Here is a 26060-nt window from a genome sequence, read left to right on the forward strand (position 1 = left end):
GTCTGAGATCACAAGATTGGTTTGAATGAAGAAGGCCCTACAGTCCACTTGATCTCATCCTTCCAGAATACCCATTCTACAATCTGCCATCAGCAACAACTTGAATTTATATAGTGCCTTCCACTATCTTCAGCTGAGACCTGAAAATAGGAAGAGAGGGTGTGAGGCGAAGGGAGTGAGGAAGGGAGTTCCAGAGCCTCGGGGTGTAGTGGCTGAAGGCATAGCCACCGATGATGGAGCGGAGGATTCAGGGGACAAGGAGGAGGCCAGAGCCGGAGGAACGAAGGCAATGGGTACTGTTGTGAGGAGAGAGGTCAGAGAGGTAGGGGGTGCAGAGGAGTGCAGGGATTTGAAGACAAGAGTGAGGATCTTGAAATCGATCCTCTCTGGGACAGGCAGCCAGTGCAGTCTGGCAAGGACTGGGGTAATCGGGGAGCGGAGTTTGGTTCGGGTAAGAATGCGGGCGGCAGAGTTTTGGATGACCTGGATTTTATGAATGGTCATGGAGGGGAGACCAGCAAGGAATGCATTTGAAGTAGGTTCAGTATCCTGGTTTCAACCAAATTTCCCGGTAAAATGTTAATTAGTTTGGTGGTTAGAGCACTCGCTTTGCAAATGAGAGACCTGGGTTCGATTCCCGGCAGGGTGAAACCTTGGGCAAGTTTCCTTACTCCACACACCTGATAATAATCCCTCAAGAGAAAAAAACAATAATAAATCGGTTATTTCAATCCATGATTGTTTGTGGGACAATGCTGTGCGCAATTGGCTGCTGCATTTCGCCCACAAATATACAGTCAATTCACTTTACAGTCTATTCTGTGAAGTGCTTTGAGACGTCTAGAAGACGTGAAAAGCGCTATTTCAAATGCAAGGATTATTATTATTATTAACCTCTGGGCAAATAAACATTTCCTCATTTTCCCTCTAATTGCCCTTAAACACTCTAAACCTATATCCAAAACCTATATCCTGCATCCCGTTTGCCTTGTTTACTGCTGCCATACACTGTTTTGATATGGTGAGCGATGAAACCTCACCCTCAGCCCTCTTTCAGCTTTCCCCTTGGCAAGTTCTTATCTATTTGGTATTTGTGTTTCTTGTTCTTATTTCCTGCAGTAGTACTTTGCTTTTAGATGGATTAAGCTTCATTTGCCAGTGAATTGGTCCATGTGTATACCCTTTCAAGCTTTCTTTGTAGGACCGCTGCTACCTACTTTGATTCCACAATTCCCTCCAACTTGGTGTCAACTACATATGTAACTATCTTACACTGGTTCTGCAAATCCAGGTCATTTGGATACAATGAACAGGAGGGGATTGGCAAATAAACGCCCCTTCTGTGAATCCACCTCTACCCACAGGGAGCTCAGTGACAGGTCAGTGTAGGCTGGAGCTCTCCATTCATGCAACTACTTCCCATGTTTGACACAAATCCATCTCGCAGCTTGATCTTGGATTTTGCAGAGGGGACGGGGGAAGCCTCTCCGCGGTATCCTCAAGAGCTCAGATCCATGAAGGAGAAATCCAGTTCCATAGCCAGGAGGTCCCTCTCCAGGACAATATTGGGAACCAAATCACAGGAGTCTCAGGACATTCTGTAACTGGCAAATCCTGATGTGTCATGGCTGATCCTCTGGAACTCCGCTTGGTGCCTGGCTTTCAAGTCGGAACTGAGATTGGTGTGAGGACATCATGCTAGGGGGTCGACTACTATATATTTGTGCTGGTTGTGAACCTTCTTGTAACTCCTGCAAATTGGATGCCAATGTGAATCATAAAGCATTGTTATTTGTACACTGCCTCTGGGATACATAGCCATCCATCCCCCATCCACCCCTGTGGACATTCCAAACACTGGAAGTATTGATTCACCTGTCTCCTCCCTAAGAATACTGGTTTACTCATATTCTTCTTTGCACCTGTTCTCTGCACTTTGACACCATACGGCACAAAGTTACCCTGCCCCCAAACTCTCAGGAACTTAAAAATATGTGGCAATTTATGGCCTCAGGATAGAAGAACTGCAGGAGTAACATTGACATGCACTGTTTTTTATGCTGGTCACATACTACCTGCATGTTGATTAAATAGTAGCCCTTCCAACTGAAATATGACATGGGCAACATGAGATTGACAGAACCACATAGTATTCCAATAAAGCGCCCCCTATCTGCATGCCGGAGAACTGCAATGTGTTTGAGGTCCTGGAAGTAACAGTAAAATTGTAAAATTCTAAACTGAAAAAAGAATTGTAATTCTTTGGCAGATAAATAATTGCTGGAAAACATTTTAATTGTTGTAATTTTTCTCACAATTCTTTTGATTTACACTGAAAGGCTTTCATTGCATATATGCATATATAACAATAAAGTTGCCCACAAACCACATAGTCACTCCACTTTACACTTTATCCTGTGTAGTGCTTTGATACATTCTGCCAACATAAAAGGTGCAATATCACAAAAAAGGATTATAATAATGATAATACTTGCATTTGATATAGCGCTTTTCATGTCTTCTAGACGTCTCAAAACGCTTCACAGAATATACTGTAAAGTGAATTGACTGTATATTTGTGGGCGAAATGCAGCAGCCAAATTGTGCACAGCAGTGTCCCACAAAGAGTCGTGGATTGAAGTGACCAATTTATTATTGTTTTTTTCCTTGAGAGATTATTATCAGGCTTGTGGAGTAAAGAAACTTGCCCAAGGTTTCGTCCTGCCAGGAATTGAACCCAGGTCTCTTGCTTGAGAGGCGAGTGGTCTAACCACGGAGCTACAGGACTCCATTATATTCGTAGCACACACGCATTTTAATCTTGGATATAATTTTTAGTATGTATTTTACACATTCTGCATTTATTGCTAATTATACTTTATTTTACTGTATTGTATATGCTTTTATTTAAGTATATAGAATCATAGAATCCTACAGCACAGAAGGAGGCTATCCAATTAGTCCCATACCCCCGCTCTTTCCCCATAGGCTTGCAATTTTTTTCTTTTCAAGTATATACCTAATTCCCCTTTGAAAGTTATTATTGAATCCGCTTCCACCTGATTGGTACAGCAGGTGCTCCAATTTGACATAGCACCTTATCATCAAACATTTCAAAGCGCTTCACAGAAGTTAACATTATGCACAGCAATGTTCCACAAACAGCTATGGAGTAAATGACCAATTTATTTTATCTGGAGAATTGTTGGCCAGGACACTGGGAGAAACTTTTCAAACAGTGTCATAGGACTATTTTCAAATAGTGCCAAGTAGGGTCATAAATAGGCCAACTGTAGAGGCCGACAAGACCTCGGTTTAAAGTCTCACCTGAAGGACAACACCACCGACAATGCAATGCTCCTCCAGCACTGCACTGGAGTGTCAACCTCCAGTGCAGTGGTGGCCAACCCATCACCCGCAGACCAAAAGTGGCCCATGGGGGCGTCAGGAAGTTGCCCGCCGAACATTTGCTCCAGTCTAGGTAACAACAACAATAAGATTACATTTGTATAGCACCTTTCATGTCGGGAGGACATCCCAAGGCGCTGAAGGTAAGTCTGTGATAAATCTACTGAGTAGCGATATTTATGGCATGGCCATAAATCAAGAAATATTCAATCAAGAAAAAATGTTTTGCTTGGCCTACCAAAAAGTTTGGCCACCACTGGCCTCGACTATGAGCTCAAAATCATGACCTGGGGCTTAAATTGATAACCTTCTGAGAGAGTGCTACCAACAGAGCCAGGCTGACATGTCTGTGGGTGAATTCAAGTAGTTAGAGCACAATGTCTTTCAAATGATCACCTTGTTATCTGTACTCTTTTCAGATCCACAATGGGGGTTGGTCCCAATTGGCTTGAATATTGGTCACTCACCTGTAGTTAGTACTGATATCAGAGGTTTTCATTTGACTTCATTGGAAGAGATAAAGGGATGGAATGTTCTACAGCAGATCCTTTCATGTTATGAATTCTGTGACGATTATATCACCAACAGATGCCTGAACGTCAATGTGCACCTTTAAAAAATACTTTGATGCTTCAGATCTTGAATTGGCTTTGCACAGATTAATCAGACATTGTTTTGGAATAAGACCTATAAGGACTTACTACTCCAATGAGCTGCCAGTCTGTGCAGGTGTATGTAATTGTGATAGATAGCAGCTGAGATAGCTTGTCGACATGAAATAAATTTGTTGAAGGTGTTAGGTCAACCAACTGAAAAGATAAAAGGGTCTAATGTGGGCAGATTGAGTTGAACATGAGATATTCATGAAAAAGGCTAAAAATAAGGTGACAAATTGTGAAATGAGTCTCAGACAGCATTAGACACCAGATGTGAGCTGCAACAAAATTTGTAGCAGCCAATGGGAGAAAAGCAAATAATGAACTGTCTTTTATGCTCAAATGATACCATCAGGGCCTCACACAAAACCGGGACTGGATTGGAGAGACTCAAAGGTAGCACTGATTCTTGCTCAAAGGAGCAGTCCAAAGCACGGGAGTCAGAGAGTAAGAGGGAAGTGAAAGGGGAGAAGAAAAACTCACAGATAAACACTAATAACCCTCGCTTTTGATATTAGCGCTTTTCACGTTTTCTAAACATCTCAAAGTGCTTCACAGAATATACTGTAAAGTGAATTGACTGTATACTTGTGGGCGAAATGCGGCAGCCAATTGTGCACAGCAATGTCCCACAAACAGTCGTGGATTGAAGTGAGCAATTTCTTAGTGTCTTTTTTCTTGAGGGATTATTATCAGGCGTATAGAGTAAGGAAACTTGCCCAGTGTTTCGCCCTGCCGGGAATCGAACCCAGGTCTCTCGCTTGCGAGGCGAGTGCTCTAACCACTGAGCTACAGGACTCCACTTTAAATATCACTCAATTGCATTATGAAATGCAAATTTTATTCCTAGGATTTTTAAACAGTAATAACCCTTGAATCTAGTGCTGTATAAGTATTGAACATTGGATATTTTTATCTTATTTATTACAATGTGGATTATCAAGTGGCTATTGAAGGCTGAGACCAATAGAAGAGAAACAGATAAACATTTGATGCAGGTCTGTCCCACTGAAAAGAAAGTGAATGTGAATGCTTAGTCAGTGCAGGTAAAATAGAGAACAATCATGTGATGCAATGGATTGGTACCCTATCGTTTCACTTCTGGGAACTTGTGTGTAAATCCTGTCTGGACTGATAGGCTAAGTGTCTCTCTGTATTAATTGTAAGGGCTATTTGTAAACTGCTAAAAATTGCACTATATTGGCATCAACAACTTGCATTTATTTAGTGCCCTTTACATGGGTAGTGTTTTGGATCAATTGACAAATGATTGTCAAGCAGTCACTAAAATTGGGTGGTTTATTCAAAAAGAGCTATTCACATTGGTACAGTGAACATAATAATAATCCTTGCATTTGATATAGTGCCTCCACAGCCTTGCTCCTCCCTACTTTTGTGACCTCTAAACCCCTACTTTTGTGACCTCCTAATCCCCTACTATCCTGTCCGCTCCCTCCGTTCAGTGGGCTCCGGTCTGCTTCACATCTCCACTCCTTGCCTGCCCCAGCATTGGCAGGCAAGCCTTCAGCCTCTCTGCCCCCACCCTCTAGAACTCCATCCCACTGTCCCTCCGCCTCGCTCCCTTCCTTGCCTCCTTCAAGACTCGTCTTAAGACCTTCTTCTTTGACTGTGCCTTTGGTGGCCCCCCTACCCTCCACCCCTCCTAATCCCAACCAACCGGTTGGGTGCGGATCCCTGACTGTTAGGCACCTTGGGACGTACTCCCAACATGAAAGGCGCTATACAAGTTAATCAATTGTTGTTATCACATTGTTGAGATGTCTCACAGCACTTCCCAGGATATCCTGTAAAGTGGATTTACTCTGTGCATTTTGTGGGTGAAATGTGACAGCCAGTTGCACACAGTAATGTCGCATGTTCTCCTTTCTGACATTAAGATTTGTGAAGAGCTTTGAGATGTTTTGATGCTATAGATGCTGTATCAAAATGCAAGGATTATCATGAGGATTAAAACCACATCATTGGGGCAGAGCAAAAGCAACCTTTCTTTTCATCACCCATGTTGTACCCTTCCTGGGAGTGGTTTGATGCTTTCACAGAGAGCTAGAGAAGTGAATGGGTTCCGTCATTGATCCATTCTAATACTGATGGATATTATTTGGCAATCCGACACAAGATCAATACAGACTTTAAAAGAGACAAGAGTTAAAAGTACTGAGTCAGTGCCTGTTAAATAGCGAGGGACTGCCCATTAGGGTAATGCTGGACAAACAACGCATTCAGCATCTATCCAGAGACAAGATCTTAAATGCCCTGGCCCAGCTCTAATGAGTGTTTACAAAATTTAATTATCCACTTGATATACCTTCATATCTACTGTTGAAAACTTTTTATTTCCTTAAAAAGGTCCTCAGTGGAGCTAATGGCATTAGCTAGCTGTAAGATTGCTCTGCCAACCTTCTCAATTCGCTGCTGTGATTTACCCACAAAATATAGTCAGTTCACTCTACAATATATTCTATGAAGCATTTTGAGACGTCTCAATAACGTGATAAGGCGCTATATCAGAGGCAAGGATTATTGTTATATTATAAACTCAATATAGGTGAAGATCTGTGAATGGAATTTAGTTTAACAATGCTCGTTACCCTGGAGACTGGCTTGCGTCTTGAAGCAAGTCAATAGGGTAAAAGAGATATATTACAACAACAAGATTGCATTTGTATAGCGCCTTTCACATTGGGAGGACATCCCAAGACGTGGAAAAGCAATGAAGGAAGGAAAGTAGGAAAGGAGGGAGAGAAGGAAAGGTAGTAGGAAGGAAGGAAGAAAGAAAAAGAAAGGTAGGAAGGAAAGGTTGTGAGGGAAGATGGGAGAAATCCCTGGCTGTACCCAAAGCTGTCCACAGAGGCCTGCGGAGTGGAGTGCTGGTTAGTGGGATAGTGTCTAAACTCAACAGAAAACACAATCGTGACAACTTCAGACCCAACTGTTGTCACCAAATCAGCAATTTTCAATCCCATAATTTCGAAGGCAATTCTAGTCATTTTTATGTTGCTTTCAGTCAGATTCTGAAACACTGGACCACAGATTGTGCAGTCACGAAATAATCACACACATCAATGCTGCACTGGATTTGTGTAGGCATTTGTGGCGTGAGGTGCATTTTAATGGCAGAGAAATCAAGTGTCACCATCTCTGTAATTTTCACTTACTCTCACAGACTAATACAAGTATTGCAGAGTATGTATTGTAGCTAAGGGCACTACACCACACAAAACTCTGAGATATTTCTACATGATAAGGCATTACATCAAATGCAAAAATGGTTATTATATTCATAAGAAACCTGATTTTATGTGGGGAGGACAAGTTCGCAGGACTGTGGGGAGAGAGTGGGGAAGTGGGATTGATTTGGATAGCTCTTTTAAAAGAGCAGGCACAGACACGATGGGCTGAATGGCCTCCTTCTGTGCTGTATAATTCTATGCTTCTATTAAATATTAAAACTTAATTGAAGAATGAACTAAACTCCATGGTGTTGCCCCTCCTTACCCCTGCGATCTGCTAAATCCTTACCAACTTACCCGCTTCCTCCTCTCGGCGGAAAATGCCCTGCTCCATGTCCCCTGCCCAAAACACCATCGGCGTTCGGTCCTTCAACCTTCTATCCCCACCCTCTAGAACTCCATCCCAGAGTCCCTTCAACTCGCCCCTTCACTTGCCTTCTTCAAAGCCCGTCTCAAGACTCTCCCCTTTGACTGTGCCTTTGGTCATCCTCCCACCCCTTCCCTCCCCCCTTGCCCTCCACCCCTCTTGATTCCCACCTTCATCTCGGGTGCAAACACTTGACTATCCAGCGCCTCCGGATGTCCTCCTGACATAAAAGGCGTTAGATAAATATAATTTGTTGTTTTTGGTTGCTGCTGTTGTTAAAAATCCAAAAGGTATGCTATCCACTGAATTAGCTGTTACATATTTGAGTCGTCCAGAAATAATATCTGCTGTGGTGTTTACAATAAGACGATCAGTTCATTTCCTGCAGTGTTACAGCTTGGTTACAGCTTGGAGGGCTGTTATTCAAGCCTGAACAATCTACGAGCAAACTCAGCGTTGGTGATATGCACCTATGTCCTTGAGACTCTGGAGACAAATAATTCATCCCTTTTCACGCCTGTTTACTTCACTTTGTGACTACAATTATTCTGGAAGTCAGGAGCATTAAGGGATTTCAGTCCCAGAAGTTATGGCTTCAACAAACACAATTCCTAATGATAAGTGCTGATCTACAGTGTGTGAGCCCTCCACTGGGAGCGGGTTTAATGCAGTGAATGGATGCGCAGGTGCTCAGTATGAAAGGCTGCTTGTTCCTTAGAGCAGCTGAGCAATTACAGTCCAGGCTGGTGAGACGATGACAATTACGGGAAATGTAAAAGAAGCTCCATTTGAACTAGACACACAAGATCAACTTGGTTCATGACTAGGAGGTCTGAGTGTTTGCGGGGCTGAGTATGAGCAGGACTGGGGGCTGAGTGTGAGCAGTTGATGGTATTGTATAAATAACAAGAGCTCATATAGTGCACGCTGGCACTCTAATGCAGGGCTGGGGGGTGCTGTATTTGAGAGAAGCCGTCCTTTGGATGAGACAGCAAACCAAGGTCTCGCCTTCCTGTGTAGGTTGATGTTAAAGATCCCACGGCAGTATTTAAAAAGAGGAGTTTCTGCTGGTAACCTGGCCAACAATCCCCCAAATAAAATAAAATTGGTCCTCATTCTACACCTGTTTGTGAGACGTTGCTGTGTGCTAATCGGCTGCAACGTTCATCCACAAAATAGTCATATTATTTTACAGTATATCTGGTGAAGCACTTTGAGACGTCTCGAAGATGCGATAAGGCGCTATATCAAATGTAAAAACTATCCTAAATGAAAGAATGATGAGTGGAGCCAAACAGCACCTGTCAAATGACTCCTGTTAGGTAGTCATTGTAACACATCAGTGGCCATTAGCACAGCACAGTTCAAAGGTAACACAGGTCCCATTCAACCACAATGTCTCCTGGTATCTTTTACAAACTCCTTACATGTATCAAAGTGGTCATTTCTTATAACGTCCTGGAGACCTATTGTGCTATTCTTCATATATTGTTCATTTTATCAACTGGGATGAAGGAGGTGTTGCAGTTTTTTCGAAACTACATTCACCCATTGACAGATCGAAGCTAACCATTCTACCTACGACTCATGTGTTGAAGTAACAATGTGTCAGTGTTTTCAACCTCTGTCTGCACCTCGGTGGAAGTTCATACATCATTCTTTAGATTGGGGAATAATGAATAAAACTTGGGCCTAATGTGGCTGCAATACCTGGGCACAAAAATTGATTGAGTACCATCAGATATGGCTGGCTGCCAGGAACCAGAAAACAGTCAATTTTACATTCAGCACATTTCAGAGTTTTAGTGCCTGGCACTATAAAGCCTGCTGAGTCTTTTACACTGCACCTTAATTCACACATATTTAACCCACAGAAGCAGCACAAGTACCATCAAGGGGAACATTCGCCTTAAGTGGGTCTTCACTAATCACTAAAGAATGTACAGCACAGAAACAGGCGTTTCGGCCAAACGGTTTGTGCCTTTGTTTATACTCCACATGAGTCTCCACCCACTTCTTACTCCCTCCGATATCCTTCTGTTCCCCTCTCGCTCATGTGAAGTTCTAGCTTCCTCTCGAATGCATCTATAGTATATCTGATTCAACCACTGTTTCAAGCAGCGAGTTCCACAATCTGAGTGATGTAATTCTTCCAAAACTCTATTTTTGATCCCCCAGTCACTTGCTTTCATCAGGAATCCCATCTGCTGGGAATTATAACAACAACAAATTGCATTTGTATAGCGCCTTTCACGTCGGGAGGATGTCCCAAGGCTCTGCTGAAATTATAAATTTAGGAAATGCTGAGCGACACTCCTGTTCGCTAAAAAATATCCCTCTGACTATCTCCCAGATCATCTCCGACCCCAGAGGCACTGTTTATCTTGGCTCAGATTCAAATATTTTTCGATAATTGTTCCTGGGAAATATCTACAGATCTAATGATGAGACAGACTTTGACTCGAAGACAAATAATCATTTATCAGTGATGGAGCTGCTGTGGCAGTGATGTTGAGGAGCAGTTTTAATCAAGGCTATGACTATGACTATAGTAAAGGGGTGAGAAGCATTAAATTGAACCAAGGTCAGATTGGGGTCAGTGATTTGCAATAATAAAAATAACAATCCTTACTTTTGATATAGTGCCTTTCGTGTCAGGAATGGGCAGACATCTCAAAATGCTTTATAGGTTATTCTGTAAAGTGCAGTGATTTATAATCATAATAATCCTTGCATTTGATATAGCGCCTTTCACGTATTCGAGACGCCTCAAAGCGTTTCACAGAATCTATTGTAAAGTGAATTAACTGTATATTTTGTGGGTGAATATTTTGTGGACGATTAGGTCTGTAGGCAAATGGAGCAGCCAATTTGCACACGGTAATGTGTCACAAAAAGTCATTTTATCTGAGGGACTGACTGGGAGAAATTCCCTTTGTTTTTCGAAAAGCGCCATGGGACTTTTGGTGTTCACCTAATTCCCCTTTCTCCAATTTGCCGCCTTTCAGAGATCATGTGTCATACGGCACCTCCAACAATGTACATCCCCGAGCACTGCAGTGGAATGTTAGCCTAGACTATGAGGTCCAAGTCCTGACATAGGGCTTGAACTCACAACCTTCTGAACCAGAGGTGAGAATGTTACATACTGAGCCAGGTTGACAATGCTGCAGTGCAAAATGTATGTTTGCAGGGAAATGGTCTTTTGTTTTCCAGGCTATTTTCCCACCCTTTGAGAACTTTGCAAATTCTATCCCAATCTGACCTGTCAAGTTGATTAAGCAAGATTGTGTTAGGGGTTCCTACCCCTTGGGTTTCCTGAAGGAGGCAGATTTTACTGCCTGAGGCACTTTTTCCAATGTGAGGCAACATTTAAACTGCGATGTTCTTGACAAGTGTCTTTTGAACCCCCAGTAATTGGACACCAGTTGTAAATTCATAAACCAACAAATCAATAGCAAAGTGATCAAAATAAGTGACCGGCAGCAAAAGCAGCAAGAAAACAAGGAGGTTTATAATAATCATCAAAATAATAATACTTGCATTTAATACAGGGCCTTATCATGTCTTCGAGACATCTCAAAGCACTTCAGAGAATACACTGTGAAGTGAGCAAAACACACAATTGCGCACAGCAGTGTTCCACAAACAACCATGGATTGAATGACCAAACTTTTACATTTTTTTATTGAAGGGATTATTACGCCTGGAAAAGCGATCCGCCAATCGACTAACAACCGGGTTCTTATTTGCTGCTAGGTAAACAGAGGCGTGTAGAGTAAGGAAACTTGCATAAGGTTTGCTTAAGGACAATTACTACAAACCATCAGACCAAGGTACGGACATTTGTATGGCACCTTACACTGGAGGATGTCTCAAAAGTACTTGTCACAGTTGGCTAGGCATCCAAGCTGGGGATGGGAGCCAGGGTGGTGGGGGGGAGAGAGAGACGATTGAAAGTGCGATTAAAGAGGTATATCTTGAGACGGGACTTAACACCCTCCGTACCATCCCCAATCACAGCATCAAGCTGCTTTTTAAATGTCAATTGTCCTTTCCCTTCCTGGTAACCTGTTCCAGTCATTAATTACCCGCTGGGTAAACAAAATCTTCCTGATGTCTACCCTGAAATTGCCTTTTATAACTCTAAACCTGCAACCAGAAAGCTTGCCAGACAGCGATATCAATGGCAAGCTATGTGATTTTAGCCCCAGTCGTGCCCTGTCACACACTCTGCGGTTCCCAAGCCTTGGCTCTTACCAATCTGTGAGTAATATTCTCTGGAATTAGGTAAGCAGGATGTGTCCCACCAGGGAGAGAGTGTCCATTCCATTTCAGATACAGGAATACCATATATGCATGGAACTCTGTTTAGTTTGAATACTCTTAAATATGCTGATGGGTTTCCGTATGTGTCAGACACCAGTTGACCAAAAATAAACTTTATTAGACAATGCTCCGTTGGCTGTAAATACTGGACCTCGGTGTTTCTTTTGATCCCTTATTATCACTTGGCATTAACTACAGCACAAACACTCTGAAATCCTAAGACCTCGCACTGGTAACCTCGCCATCTGCTGGAGTATGTGCCCATGTGTACAGAGGGAATGTCACTGAAAATAATCGGTTGTTAATTACATAATTTATAAACCATTTAAATTGTTTTCTTTAAATAACGTAACAAGGGACCTTGTAATTGTCTTTGCACATGTGTGCTCATATGTGGTGCATAATATAGGTGCGTTTACTCATGGTTTACACATAGCAAATAATAAACCCACTGTATTTGAGTATGGCAAGCCACACAAAAAGATATTTGCTTCACATTAGGGCCATGATGACATGCTGCACATGTCATGTATCCACTAATCTGGAATTTACCTTATGGTATAAAGTGGCTATGCTGTACTTAGGAAAGCAGTACAGTGAATTGAAAATCTCGTGTCCGGCAACAAGTGCCTGAACTCCATAGAGACTAACGTTTACATGATCCAAACTTGCAGGAATAGTGCTAAAGTGCATGGTGATTAAAACTCTCCAAAATAGAATAACTGACCATAACTCAAGCGTTTTCAGACCTGAGCGGATGATTTATTGAAGGCTGATGTTTCACTCCCGCAGCAATGCTCCTGGACGCTATAAATAGCTCTGCACATTTCAGCTAAATATGACTTTTAATTTGTAGTCAAATGATGTTTCAGCCTCATGCCCTCTTAATTCCCAATACTCTCAGAGGTGCACCTAACACTGACTGACAGTAACACTTGTTTATGTGTAGTTAAATTATAGCTCCAGATTATAATAAAAGGCTCAATATAGTTTCCTGTCAAAACTTGATTTAGCAGCCATGGTTTCTAAGATACAGCTGCAGTGCATGGCAAGGGTTTTGTATACAATTGTTGGAATGATTTTCTAATACTGAGGAGCTTTGAGGACCCCAGGGAGAAGGGGTGAGCATTGTTTAAATATAGCCTTCAGCTATAAAGAATTTCTCTTAAAACCTAGGTTAAAATGGTCCTCGACAACCCACGTGGCAATAATTCTTAATTCTTAATACAAACTCCTCAGCATAGTGAATGTATCCGGGCCAATGCATCCGCCAACAAATTGTCATTCACCTTTTGGCTGTTTATTGTACATTGTTTACACTTTACAGAATATTCTGTGAAGTGCTTTGAGACATCCTCCCAATATGAAAGGCTTTACAACAAAGGTGATTATTATTGTTGTGCGCAAATTGGCCTGCTGTGTTTGCCTACATCTACACAGTCACTTCACTTAACCGTAACTAACTGTGAAGCACTATAACAAATGCAAGGATTAGTATTACAGTATTAATTATTATTATTATCATAACCTCCCCAAAGGCATTTAAGTTAATTTGACACAGAATTTATATTCATGGGAAAGGAGAGGAAAGGTGGCAGTAGCAACCAAGAGGCCATGAATGATTGTGGAGATATTCTGGTCACACACCAGTTACCATTCTCCACATTATAGTAATAATAACTAATCTAGTGCCTAAACTGTTGAAATGTTTTAACGCTGTATCAACGTTTTTCTGTAAAGTGCAGTGACTGTGTATTTTGCAGGCGAATGTGACAGCTAATTTGCATACAGCAATATTCCACAAATAGGACTGGAAAGAATGACAAATTTTATCTGGAGGATTTTGGGCCAGGACACAGGGAAAAACTCCCTTCTGTTTTCCAATGGTGCTCATGGGATCTTTAATGTCTACCTGAACAGACAGATGGGACCCGAGTTTAACGACACATCTGAAGGACGGTACCTCTGACAAATGCAGCATATGACTATGTGAGACCTGAAACTAGTCCAATAATTATCAACTGAAATTCTACTGCTTCATAACATATTTCATTGCATTACACAACTGAACGTTATGAAATCTCATAAATGTATCCCTATTCCCTAATGAGATCAATCAGAGTACTTCGGCCTTCACTGTGTTCCTCTCACTGCTCAGTTGGTAAAGTTACCATCTCATGTCCAACTGAGTTATATAGAGTATCCCAGGTTCAATCCTAGGTCAGTGCTAAGTTTCCTGGATATTGGCAGTACATCAGTAAGAGTGCTTAAAATAGCTCCAGTTTCTCTGGGTAGAAACAGAAATTCAGTCAGAATTTCAGCTAGGAATTGAAATCCTGTGTAATGGATCTGATGGGATTCCTGAAACACAGGATTCTGGATCTGCTGGGAGTCTCTACTTCCTCTTTGTCCAGCACATGTTTTTACATATGCTCTAGCACTGCTTTATCTTTATCATGTTATATATTACCTTATTCAAATACCTCCTGAGATCCCATTCAATGCCTAATGATAACAGACATTGGATTAAAGAGTTCTGAAACGATTAGGTTTATTTTTATTCCTCGTGGGATACAATTGTCTAATCATGATGAATACTCCAGGGTGGTGATTTAATAATAATAATCCTTACATTTGATAAGATAAGATGTCTCAAAGCGCTTCACAAAATATACTGCAAAATGGATTCACTGTGTATTTTATGGGCGAAACGCGGCAGCCAATTGTGAATAGTAGGATTATTACCCCCAGAAAAGCGATCCGCCAATCAACTAACAACTGGGTTCGTTCTTACTGCTAAACAGTAAACAAATTTAAAGAGTAACATGGAGCCCAATAGAACTGAAATACCTTCAGCACACTTTCTCCCCTCCACAGTTTTAATCACTCTGGCTTGCTGCTGGCTACTCTCATCCTCACTCTTCTCAAGTGAATATTTGGAGAACTAACCCAGATGCCTGCGGAGTTCAGGCCAGCAAACACCACTCAGAAGTGTTTGGTTTTATTTCCCTACAAATGACAGACATTCATCACACAAACCTTGCTCACTCAGTCATCCAGGGTCACTACAAACATCCCAGAGCACTCTGCAATGTGCTGTGTGGGATAATGGAGTGTCTGTCAAAAAAGTGAGAAACTATTTATAGATGCTTGAGTGGTGATGATTCAATAACACACAAGTGGCTTATTAAGGCCATTGTCTGGTTTTGGAGCAAAAACAATACATTCTGGATCTTGATGAAGTGGCTGTTTATCCCACAGTCTAGTGCTGACTGTCCCCGTGCTTCAGGTTTGTTTGACGAGTGACCCAGCCGATTCCTCATGAGCAAAATGTAGCAGTTGGTTGCAGGGCCCCGATTAACCAACTAAACCACGGTTTAGGGCCTCGAGATCTGAGGGGCCCAGGATATGGATATAATAATAATAATAATAATCCTTGCATTTGATATAGCGCTTTTCACGTCGGGAGGACGTCCCAAAGCACTTCACAGAACACACTGTAAAGTGAATTGACTGTATATTTGTGGGCGAACGCGACAGACAATTGCACACAGCAATGTCCCACAAACAGTCGTAGATTGAAAATGACCAATTTATTATTGTTTTTTGGGGGGTTTTGGAGGGATTATTATTAGGCGTGTGGAGTAAGGAAACTTGCCCAAGGTTTCGCTCTGCCTGGAATTGAACTCAGGTCTCTCACTTGCAAAGCGAGTGCTCTAACCACTGAGCTACAGGACTCCACAGGATATCGCCACAGGAAATTTCCGGAGTGCTCCTGTGAATGGTTTCCAAGCGCCCTTGTGAAAATGGCTCCCGATTTAGTGAAAGCTGCCGTCCGCACCAGCCGCACCATGTCCCCCGGAATCGACTGTGCAGCTGCACATTAGCCTTATAGGTACTTACACACAAGCTCTTCCGCCCAGCATAGGCGCAGACATTCACTGTGGTCTTGTGCAAGCTACCACGGTGGGAATGCCAGGAGCCTGGAGCAGAGGAAAGTCACTGCCCCCGCAAAGATGCTAATGGGTACACGAGCCCGGGGGCTGCAGGCGGTGCCAGGGTTCAGATGATACTGATACGGGAAGTCGGGGTCGTGCCTTTGTGCATTTTTTTATGCTTTTTGGCATTGATGACCTACACAATCCGGTGCTCCCTTTTCTACGATGAGCCCCCAAATGTGATTTAGTTTGGAGCCCCAAATCCCTTAATCCAGCCCTGGTCGAATGTAATAATCCTTGGTTTGATGTAATGCTTTTCACATCAGGCAGACATCTCAAAGTACTTCACAGGTCCTACTGTGAAGTGTAGTGATTGTCTTTTAGAGACAAATTCAACGCTATTTTTCACACAGCAATGTCCCATAAACAGCCATAAAGCGAGCAACCAATTCTATTTGGGGATTTCTTGGCTGGAAAACCTGGGACCTTGGTTAATGTCTCATCTGAAGGATGGACGGTACCTCAGACAGTGCAGCACACACCCCAGGATTGCATTGGAAAGACAGCCTAGACTGTGAGCTCAAAGTCCCTCTTTGGGGTTTGAACCCATAATCTCTGATTCATGGATGCTAGTATTACTGATTGAGTAAGGTAGTTTTAAACAGATTTCTTTAGTAAATAATTCCATTTAAATTTCCATTGTCCCATAGTAGCTCCAGTCTTGAAGCAGATCCAATGGGATTTGAGTGGCGTTCTCACAGATTGAGGTAACTAACTATAATAATCCTTGCAATTGATATAGCACCTTATCATGCCGTTGAGCCATCTCAAAGCGCTTCACAGAATATACTGCAAAGTGTATAATTCAGGGGGAAAACAAGGCAGATTAAGGAATCCTGTTAAGAAATCCTGCAAATTAGTCCCAAATATCCAAGTATTTCAAGACCCAAATATTCCAGAGCCATCCAGGGCAGACTGAGGATTTTTGGTACAACTTCTCTGGGACTGGGGAAAGCTTTCAACCTCCACCCAGATTAGGCATTGCAGTCATTTTAAGTGAAATACCCTGGGAATTCTCAGAAAAGTTCACTAGATCAGCATGGTGTTGCAGCTAACCACAGAGTCGGGTTTCTCCATAAGGCTGAGCGCTACCTTACTGAGACCCATCCTCAGCTGTTCACTGAAAAGAGCTGAGACCAGCCGAGAACAAGTAAAATCATGCCTTGTGTAACCGCAGACTGACATAACCTCGGAGCTGGTTGGTGATCAGGTAGCGGCAGTGACAGTAACCCAGTAACACTGTACCTTCACCATGTCACCAATCCAATCTTTAGAAAACTGATCCCCTGCCCGTTTCATGCTTGCTGCAAAATAATTTGTTTTTCCTCCCACAAAAGGGAAATATACAAAGAAAAATAGCTGTAGCTCTTACTAAGCAGTTGGCGATAGAGGACCCGTGAGCTTCTCTTCATGGTATCATCTGCTCCAGCATTCCGTTACTTTACTCATGATTCACTCTGAAAACAGAAAGGAAAAGCCAGTGTTAACATCCACTCAGGTAAAGCCCAAGTTGTACAAAGGTGAGAGGGGCAAAACCCAAGCCAGAAAGATATCTGGACTTTCTCCTCAAAGCCGCAATACAGGATCTACAGAACAGCCCAAGCAAAGCAAAATACCAACTAACAACAACAACTTGCATTCTTATAGCACCGTTCATGTAGGGTAGTGTCTTAGAATGCTTAACAGTGACGGTACCTGATGCCGAGCCGGGAGGAGGGACGAGGTGACCGTAAGCATGGTTGAAGAGGAAGGTTTCAGGTATGATCTGAAAATGGGGAAGAAGGGGGAGAGGAGTGGGCATTGAGGGATCAAAATGCCAGCCAGCACCTTTATAGAACCTTTCCCGTAGGATAATATCCTGAAGTACTTTCCAGAGACAGTGCTCCATACCAAACAGGGAGCCCTTATACTTTCCAGGCACCCACAGTGGACTTCGCAGGAGCCAGGATGGTCACTGCGTGCTGCAGCACAAGGAAGAAATGTGAAGCTTTATATCACCAGGTTGTCTCTATAGCCAATAATAATGCATGGCTTCTGCCACTGGCTCTCACTGCTGGCTGTTCCAGTTACTGGCTAGTTCTGCTCCTGTGTGGACTGTTATTTTTAAATCAACATATTTACACAACAATTTGACATTTCTGCTTAGGTTTGCTGCCTCCTGCACTATATATCTTTTGTTTGATTGACATTTGTAGAATGGCTTTATCTTGTAGAATGACTGTATCTTTATATTAGTATTATCGAAGAACGACAAAGCATAAATTAAATATAGATGATTCTTCCCTCTCGTGACAGGATCTAACCAAGGGTTCCTAATCATAATGTTACTAAATCAGTTGAAGTGAGATTAAAAATAATCTCTCTCTTTCACTGAACAGAACTCTCCTACCACTACCCTCCCTGCCCTCCACCCCTCCTGATCCCGACCCACAGCTCGGGTCTGAAACACTGATTGTCCAGCGCCTTGGGACATCCTCCCAACACGAAAGCCGCTATACAAATTATAATTTGTTGTTGTTACGAGAATGTGGAATGGATGTGGAATGAGATTTCAGTTTCCATCTATCATCCTTTCCTAGAAACTGTTCTCCAAGAAATAAAAGTTTAACCCTGCAGCAGCAGTGGAGTGGGTGAGGAGAGGGGTCCTGCCTCTGATAATAATCCTTGCATTTGATATAGAGCTTTTCACATCCTCAAGACGTCTCAAAGCGCTTCACAGAATATACTGTAAAATGAATTGTCTGTATATTTTGTGGGTGAAACACGGCAGCCAATTGTGCACAGTAGTGTCCCACAAACAGCCGTGGATTGAGTGACCAAATTATTATTTATTTATTTTCTTGAGGGATTATTATCAGGCGTGTGGAGTAAGGAAACTTGCCCAAGGTTTCATCCTCCCAGGAAACGAATCCAGGCCTCTCGCTTGCGAGGCTAGTGCTCTAACCACTGAGCTTCGGGACTCCACAGTCTAGTCTGTGCACCTGAGATCTGTACTGAGGAGTCTAGCTGAGGTCTCTAGCTGAGGTCTCCACTGCAAATGCCACGGGTATTGTCACATGCTCAGTGGCTGCCTACATTGCTCCATTACATCACTGACATTGGATGTTGCTATGAGAGGATGAGGTGTTCTGCTCTAAGAGATTGCTTGCCCTTTTTGATATTCATGACTAAGGAGTGAGTCGGATGCATGATTGGGTATTGGCTTTGTGCTGTGTCCTTGATTTAGCACAAATGATGGTTCAATAAGTAATACTTTGTTGTGCCAGCCCCGGTAATGGATTGCTTACTCTGTAATGTGACTTCGCTAAGCCTGGAGCCATGGCATGTTGTAATCATCTCAGATATTTATGGACTCTGCTAAATCCTCATCATTTACCACAGATAACCTTTTAAAGCCCCGTTGCTGACATCGAAAGACATTCATATCGTTTTATGAATGTCATTGTGCACCAGGGTTGTGGCACCTGGAGTTTTTGCCGCTGGGATCAAACACAGAACAAAATGCCCACAAGGAAATGAAAGCCTTGTTTACACGTGTGCATCATGATTGCATCTCACTCTTGGCATAAATCAATCTGGCCTCGGCCTTACAGCTCATGATGTCCTTTCCCTGCTGTCCTGTTTAATACTGCTCCCTCATCTAAATTTAATTAAAAAAACAGCTAACAGAAGGAAACTTTGTTGTAACATGGTTTGGGATGCAAAAAATGGCCGTGTGAGTCCTATCAGGTCGCTGCTGAAATCACTTCCTGCGCACCATGCATTGTGCTATGTGTAGGAAGGCCTGCTGGTGTCATTTCCTGCGCATCAGGCATCACTAGTGTTCCCTTCTTTTGTAAAGTGCAGTCTGCGCAGGGTGCATGTCAGCCTGGCTCAGTTGGTAGCACTCTCATCTCTGAGTCTAAAGGGTTCAAGCCCCACGTTGGGATTTAAAATCGCATAGTCACACACTCCAATGCAGTGCTGGGGGGTTGTTGCATAGTTGGAGATCCCTCAGGTAAGATGTTAAACCGAGGTCTGACTGCCTGTTCAGGTAGACCTTAAAGATCCCATGGCATGACTTGTAAAGAGAAGGGAGTTTCGCCCGGTGTCCTGGCCAACAATCCCCCAAATAAAATTGGTCACTCAATCCATGGCTGTTTATGGGATACTGCTGTATGCAACTGGCTGCTGCGTTTCACCCACAAAATAGACAATCAATCCACTTTACAGTATATCCTGTGAAGCGCTTTGAGATACCTCGATGGTGTGAAAGGCGCTATGTCAAATTGAGGAATATTATTATGTCTAGGATGTGATCTTGAGTCACAAATCATTTTATGTAACATTCTTGCTGCTCAGCATGTGCATTATAGGGATGAAATTTGTGAGATTTCATGATGTGCTTCGGGTGGGAATTATCTTTGTGGACCGCATTATGAAATGCCACAAATCTCACCTCTTCAAGAAATTTCTAAATAATCCCAATATGGAGAGGAATGCTTCCGCATCCGACTTAAATAAACCAATGAGATACTTTATGCAACATTTTTTGCTGCCCAACATGTGTTTTACCAATATTTATACGGTATATGATAAAGTGTGAAATTTGCTTTGTTTCATAAGATTTCAGTAATTATCACAAAGAATACATTATGAAAGCCTGCAAAGTTCACCTTATGAAGCAGATTCTAATGAGGACCTAGATTAAGTGTAATATTGTGTACCGCTGGGAGAAAAGTGATGTTACTCCCAACAGGAGAATGAGGAAGCTGGTTCACACCATGGCATTCCATTGAGCCAATAATAACTAACGCTAAATTTCAGAATTCTGCCTGCATTTCATCATAATAATTTTTTTGTTTTAAATTCTCTTAAAAGAGCCATTTGCATTACCAACTCTCCAATAATATTATAAAGTCATCCAGGGCCATATGTTGAGAGTTTCGGGGAGGAAGCAGAGATAATATAATAATAATCCTTACATTTGATATAGCACCTTTCACTTCAGGAGGACGTCTCAAAGCACTTCACAGAATATTTTACTGTAAAGTGGAGTGATTGTAGTTTTGTGGGCTTACGCGGCAGACAATTTGCGCACAGCAATGTCCTACAAACAGGCAATGATAACATTGTGTGTAATTAGCTGCTGCATTTTTGCCCTCAAAATATACAGTCAATTCACTTTACAGTATGTTCTGTGAAGGGTTTTGAGACATCTCGAAGACTTGATGAGGCTCTATATCAAATGCAAGGATTATTATTATTATCATTGACCTACACTTGTCGGGGTAAAAAATAACAGGTTTGATGTGATAATCATTAATCTGTAAAAAAAAATCAGGATTTAGGATATTAATCATCAACTGTTTAGGGTGTGAATACTTCCTCCCATATGACTTTGCTACATTGTTTGGGTGCAATAATTTTGTGTTGTTATTGATCCATCCAACTGTGGAGAGGGGGCACTGTACTGCAGCTCCACTCTAAGTGGTAGTGAAACACCATCTCCACGATCAGAAACAATAGGTGATTGCCAGACATTAAGGGGGAATCCAACTGTGTCAAAACGTGGTAGATATCACATTGACTCCATTAGGACACAGCGCATTTTTTTTACCTCGCAGCATTGGATATCTCTTGAACTAATACAGACGGTGTGAGGTGGGGGCTTCTGTGCAGGTGGCACGACTCATTCCCCATTAGACTGAATAACCAGTGGCAAATTACATGCAACACACACAAGTGACAAATCAGCCTCCAATGTTCCACCACATATGAACCTGCTGTGATGTGTTGCACTTATTCATTATCATTAACAACAAAGACGTTTTACAGAGGGGCTTTAGCAGCGTCAGATTGGTATTAATCAGGTACAGTGATGTTTGACTACAATGTGTACAAGGAAGGGAGATGGAGGAGGGTGGAAGACTGAGGAGCGGGTTATTTCAATGTAAAGTACTGTACTTCTGTGACTTGTAAATAAAGAGCATTGCATACTCACCTGATTGGACATATGTTGGTGAAAGTTGTTCATTTCATCTCACTGAAGTCCCGAGACACTCTAATTACATATTTTTCATGGTGGGGGTCTCATATGCCCTGCAAGCAGTGTTTTTTAGTGGTTTACAATGAACCGGAAGGCAATCCAAAGCCACCTGTGATCTACAGTCAGCTTGACTTGATTGGTAGCACTCTCTCCTCCAGATCAGTGCTCCGAGACACTGACCACGTGACAGTTCTTCATAAATGCAAGTTGTTGTTGTTATAGGTCATTTCCAGTCCCACATCATGATCTAGGCCGACATTCCAATACAGTACTAGGGGAGTGATGCATTGTCAGATGAAATGTCCTGTCTGCCTGTTCAGATGGATGTTGAAAATCCATGACAACAACAAAGTTACATTTGCAAAGCGCCTTTCCCGTCTGGTGGACGTTCTAAGGCATTGGACAGACAGGGTTCCGGACTCGAGCTGGGGGTCGGGGTCGGGGAGGGTGGAGGGCAGGGGGGAAATTTAAAAAACACTATTTAAAAAAAGGAAAAATGTGTCTCCCAGTCTCCCACCCAACAATGTCCAGATTAACTAGTCATGCATTTCATGATAGTTTGTGAGACATCGCTGTGTGTAAATTGCCCACTGTATTTGCCTATAAAATACATTGTCATTAAAGTAGAATTCAGTAATTACTTGTGAAGCATTTTGAAATGTTTCTGTGTAACAATAACATAAATTTATATAATGTCTTTCAAACAAAATAAAGATCTCGAAACACTTCACAAAATTTATAAATGGTTACAAATGAAGTGCTTGTGAAGTGTACTTAGAAATGAAGGCAAACGCGACAGCTGATCTGAGCCAGAAGTCCCATAAGCAACAATGAGATGTAGTGCAGTTGATGTAGTTTACATGGACTTTCAAAAGGCATTTGACAAAGTGCCACATGAAAGACTTGTAAGAAAGATAGAAGCCCATGGTATAAAAGGGAGAGTAGCAGCATGGATCCAGAACTGGCTGGGAGACAGAAAGCAGAGAGTTGTGGTGAACGGCTACCTTTCTGACTGGAGAGAAGCGTACAGTGGCGTCCCCCAGGGATCGGTATTAGGACCACTGCTCTTCTTAATATACATAAATGATCTGGACTTGGGTATAGCAAGCACCATTTCCAAGTTAGCGGACGACACAAAGTTAACTAGGGTAGTAAACAGTGAGGATAGGAGCCAACTGCAGGAAGACAGACAGAATGGTAAAATGGGCAGACACATGGCAGATGAGTTTCAATGTAGAGAAATGCAAGGTAATGCGTTTTGGTAGAAAGAATGAGGGGAGGCAATATAGGCTGGTAATACAATCTTAAAGGGGGTAAAAGAACAGAAAGACCTGGGGGTGCAGGTAAATGAATCCTTGAAGGTGGCAGGACAGGTAGATAAGGCTGTAAAAAGGGCATATGGGATACTAGGCTTTATAAATAGGGGCATAGAGTACAAGAGTCAGGAGGTTATGATTAACCTATATAAAGCACTGGTTAGGCCTCAGTTAGAATACTGCGCCCAGTTCTGGGCACCACACTATAGGAAGGATGTTAAGGCATTGGAAAGGGTGCAGAGGAGATTTACAAGAATGGTACCAGGAATGAGGGACCTTGATTATGAGGAAAGACTAGAGAGGTTAGGATTATTCTCATTGGAGCAGAGAAGGTTATGAGGAGACCTAATAGAGGTCTTCAAAATCATGAGGGGATTTGATAGGTTAGAAAGAGAAAAACTATTTCCACTGGTGGGTGTGTCGGTGACTCGAGGTCACAGATTCAAAATAGTCTCTAAAAGAAGCAGAGGGGAGGTGAGAAGAAATTTTTTCACGCAGCGAGTTGTTCGAATCTGGAACGCATTGCCTGAAAGGGTGGTCGAGGCCGATTCGATAACTACTTTTAAAAATGCGTTGGATGGGTATTTGAGGAGGACGGGTTTGCAGGGTTATGGGGAAAGGGCTGGGGAGTGGGATGGACATTAATTGCTCTATTCAAAGAGCCGGCACAAACTCGATGGGCCGAATGGCCTCTTTTTGTGCTGTACGATTCTATGATTCTATGATTCTGTGAGTAGCTAATTGATTTGAATTTTGGGGTAGATTTGGATTATGTGAGAAATATCATAATCCTTGCATTGATTTGGTCACTTGTCAATTTGCTTGAAGTATCACGAAGCGCTGTATATTTTGCAGACGAACATTACGGCTAATTTGTGCATAGCATCTTCCAACAAACAGCCACAAAGTGAATAACCAATTTTATTTGGGGGATTATTGGCCAGGACATGGGGAGAAACTCTTCTCTTTTCAATAGTACCATGGGATCTGTAATGTCCATCTGAACAAGCAGACTTGACCTCGATTTAATGTCTCATCCAAAGGCCGGCATCTCTGACAATGCAGTACACCCCCACCACTGTATTGAAGTGTCAGTTTAGACTATGAGTTCAAAGCCCTGACATGGGGCTTGAACCCACTACCTTCTGACTCGGAGGAGAGAGTGCCAACAGAACCAGGAAGACACAATGATAAACCAGGATAATTAGGAAAATGACTCCATGCATCTTTGAAACAGAAATGGCAGTGCAGTCCACTTTCATCCACTTTAATGCTACTTACACCCACTTTTTGTCTAAAAAAGAATCATAGTGCCAGTTTCGTGCTGCTGTGTACAATGTTTTGGTTCTGTTAATAGCCCAAAATGGCTGTAAACCCCAGTGTGGTAAGTAAAACTCGGATTCCCTCCTGATAAACCTCGAGTTGTCTGCCTGGAGCACGACATGGAGAGTTAGCATTCCAAAGATTAATGCGACACGCTGCTCAGACCTAGTACTCATTGAGGGATGAGCTATCTAAAGGTACACAATCACATGCTCTTCTATGAGTGTACAGTATACAGTATCCCGAAGGGGACTCTGTACTTTTAGAGATTGACTGATATGGTACTGACCTGTTTTTGATGGACAAAATTTCTCGTTGCTGTTATGCATTGCCGAGTTGATAGAGGCACAGGCCAGCTTTTAATGGGATCAGTGGAATTTTTTCACTCATGTTTGACAATGGTGAGCCAAGCGTTTTTAACTGGTTAAACTCCAGCAGTACCCCAACACACACTCTGAAGTCCCCAAGCCTTGGCTCCTGCCAACCTGTGCCCAATAATTTCCCGAATTAGGTAAGCAGGATGTGTCTCTCCAGGGAGAGAGTGCGCATTCCATTCCAACAATCTATCTCTGGGATTTCCATGTGTGGGTGGGATGCATGGGAATCTCAGCTTGGTTTGGATACCCTTAAGCATGGTGATGGGTTTCAGCATGTGTCAGACACCCAGCTGACAAAAAAAAAATCACTCATCTTCAAGCCACCAAGTACTCCTGGTCACATAAAGTGAAGCCAGAAGTCTACTGCTGCCATCAGTCCTGTGAGACTTAAGACTGCCCCATAATTGTTTTGTCACATCCTCACTAGCTCAGCAGTGTTGTGGCATCTCATTGAGAGCTGGCCTGCACCTCTATCAATTCAGCAACTCACTTTGAATGGCCACCTCAATGATACTGCATATACAATCTAGTTATTTTTTGTGTATGGTGATATCTGCTTTATTACAGATTACTGTTCTATCTGTATGCGCTTGTGAGTCCCAGATTATGGTGATATTATCTTTTGATATCACTTTTGCTGGTCAATGTTCATACTTTGATATTGATGTAAAGACCAAAATCAATATCAAAGTATTTACAGATTGTCCGATTAATATATTTAGCTACTTTGTTATGTTGAATCAGATATTTTGTTTGTGCTAGGGCTGAACATGATGATAATATGTGGTCTACTGATGCTTGATAATAATAATAATAATAATCCTTGCATTTGATATAGCGCTTTTCAAGTCTTCTAGACGTCTCAAAGCACTTCAAAAAATTTGCTGGAAAGTGAATTGACTGTATATTTGTGTTCGAAACACGGCAGCCAATTGCGCACAGCAATGTCCCACAGACAGTCGTGGATTGAAAATGACCAATTTATTATTGTTTTTTGTTTTGGAGGG

At 42.3% G+C, this 26060-nt stretch overlaps 1 protein-coding gene and 1 non-coding gene across 3 annotated transcripts in view; both read right to left on the reverse strand.

The window, feature by feature from the left end:
* tmem108 (transmembrane protein 108) overlaps positions 1-26060 on the reverse strand; it is a 148498-nt gene that overhangs the window by 59703 nt on the left and 62735 nt on the right. For both annotated transcript variants that reach the window (XM_007900850.2, XM_007900848.2), the window contains exon 3: positions 17382-17466. In XM_007900850.2, coding sequence (XP_007899041.1) covers positions 17382-17421 — 40 coding nt within the window. In that variant the 5' untranslated portion in view covers positions 17422-17466. The remainder of the gene's footprint in view (positions 1-17381; positions 17467-26060) is intronic.
* trnaa-cgc lies at positions 4792-4863 on the reverse strand. The gene has a single exon. It is a non-coding gene; the product is annotated as a tRNA-Ala (tRNA).

This window comes from Callorhinchus milii, unplaced genomic scaffold (genome assembly GCF_018977255.1).
Source record: "Callorhinchus milii isolate IMCB2004 unplaced genomic scaffold, IMCB_Cmil_1.0 Scaffold2, whole genome shotgun sequence".
Lineage (NCBI taxonomy): Eukaryota > Metazoa > Chordata > Chondrichthyes > Chimaeriformes > Callorhinchidae > Callorhinchus > Callorhinchus milii.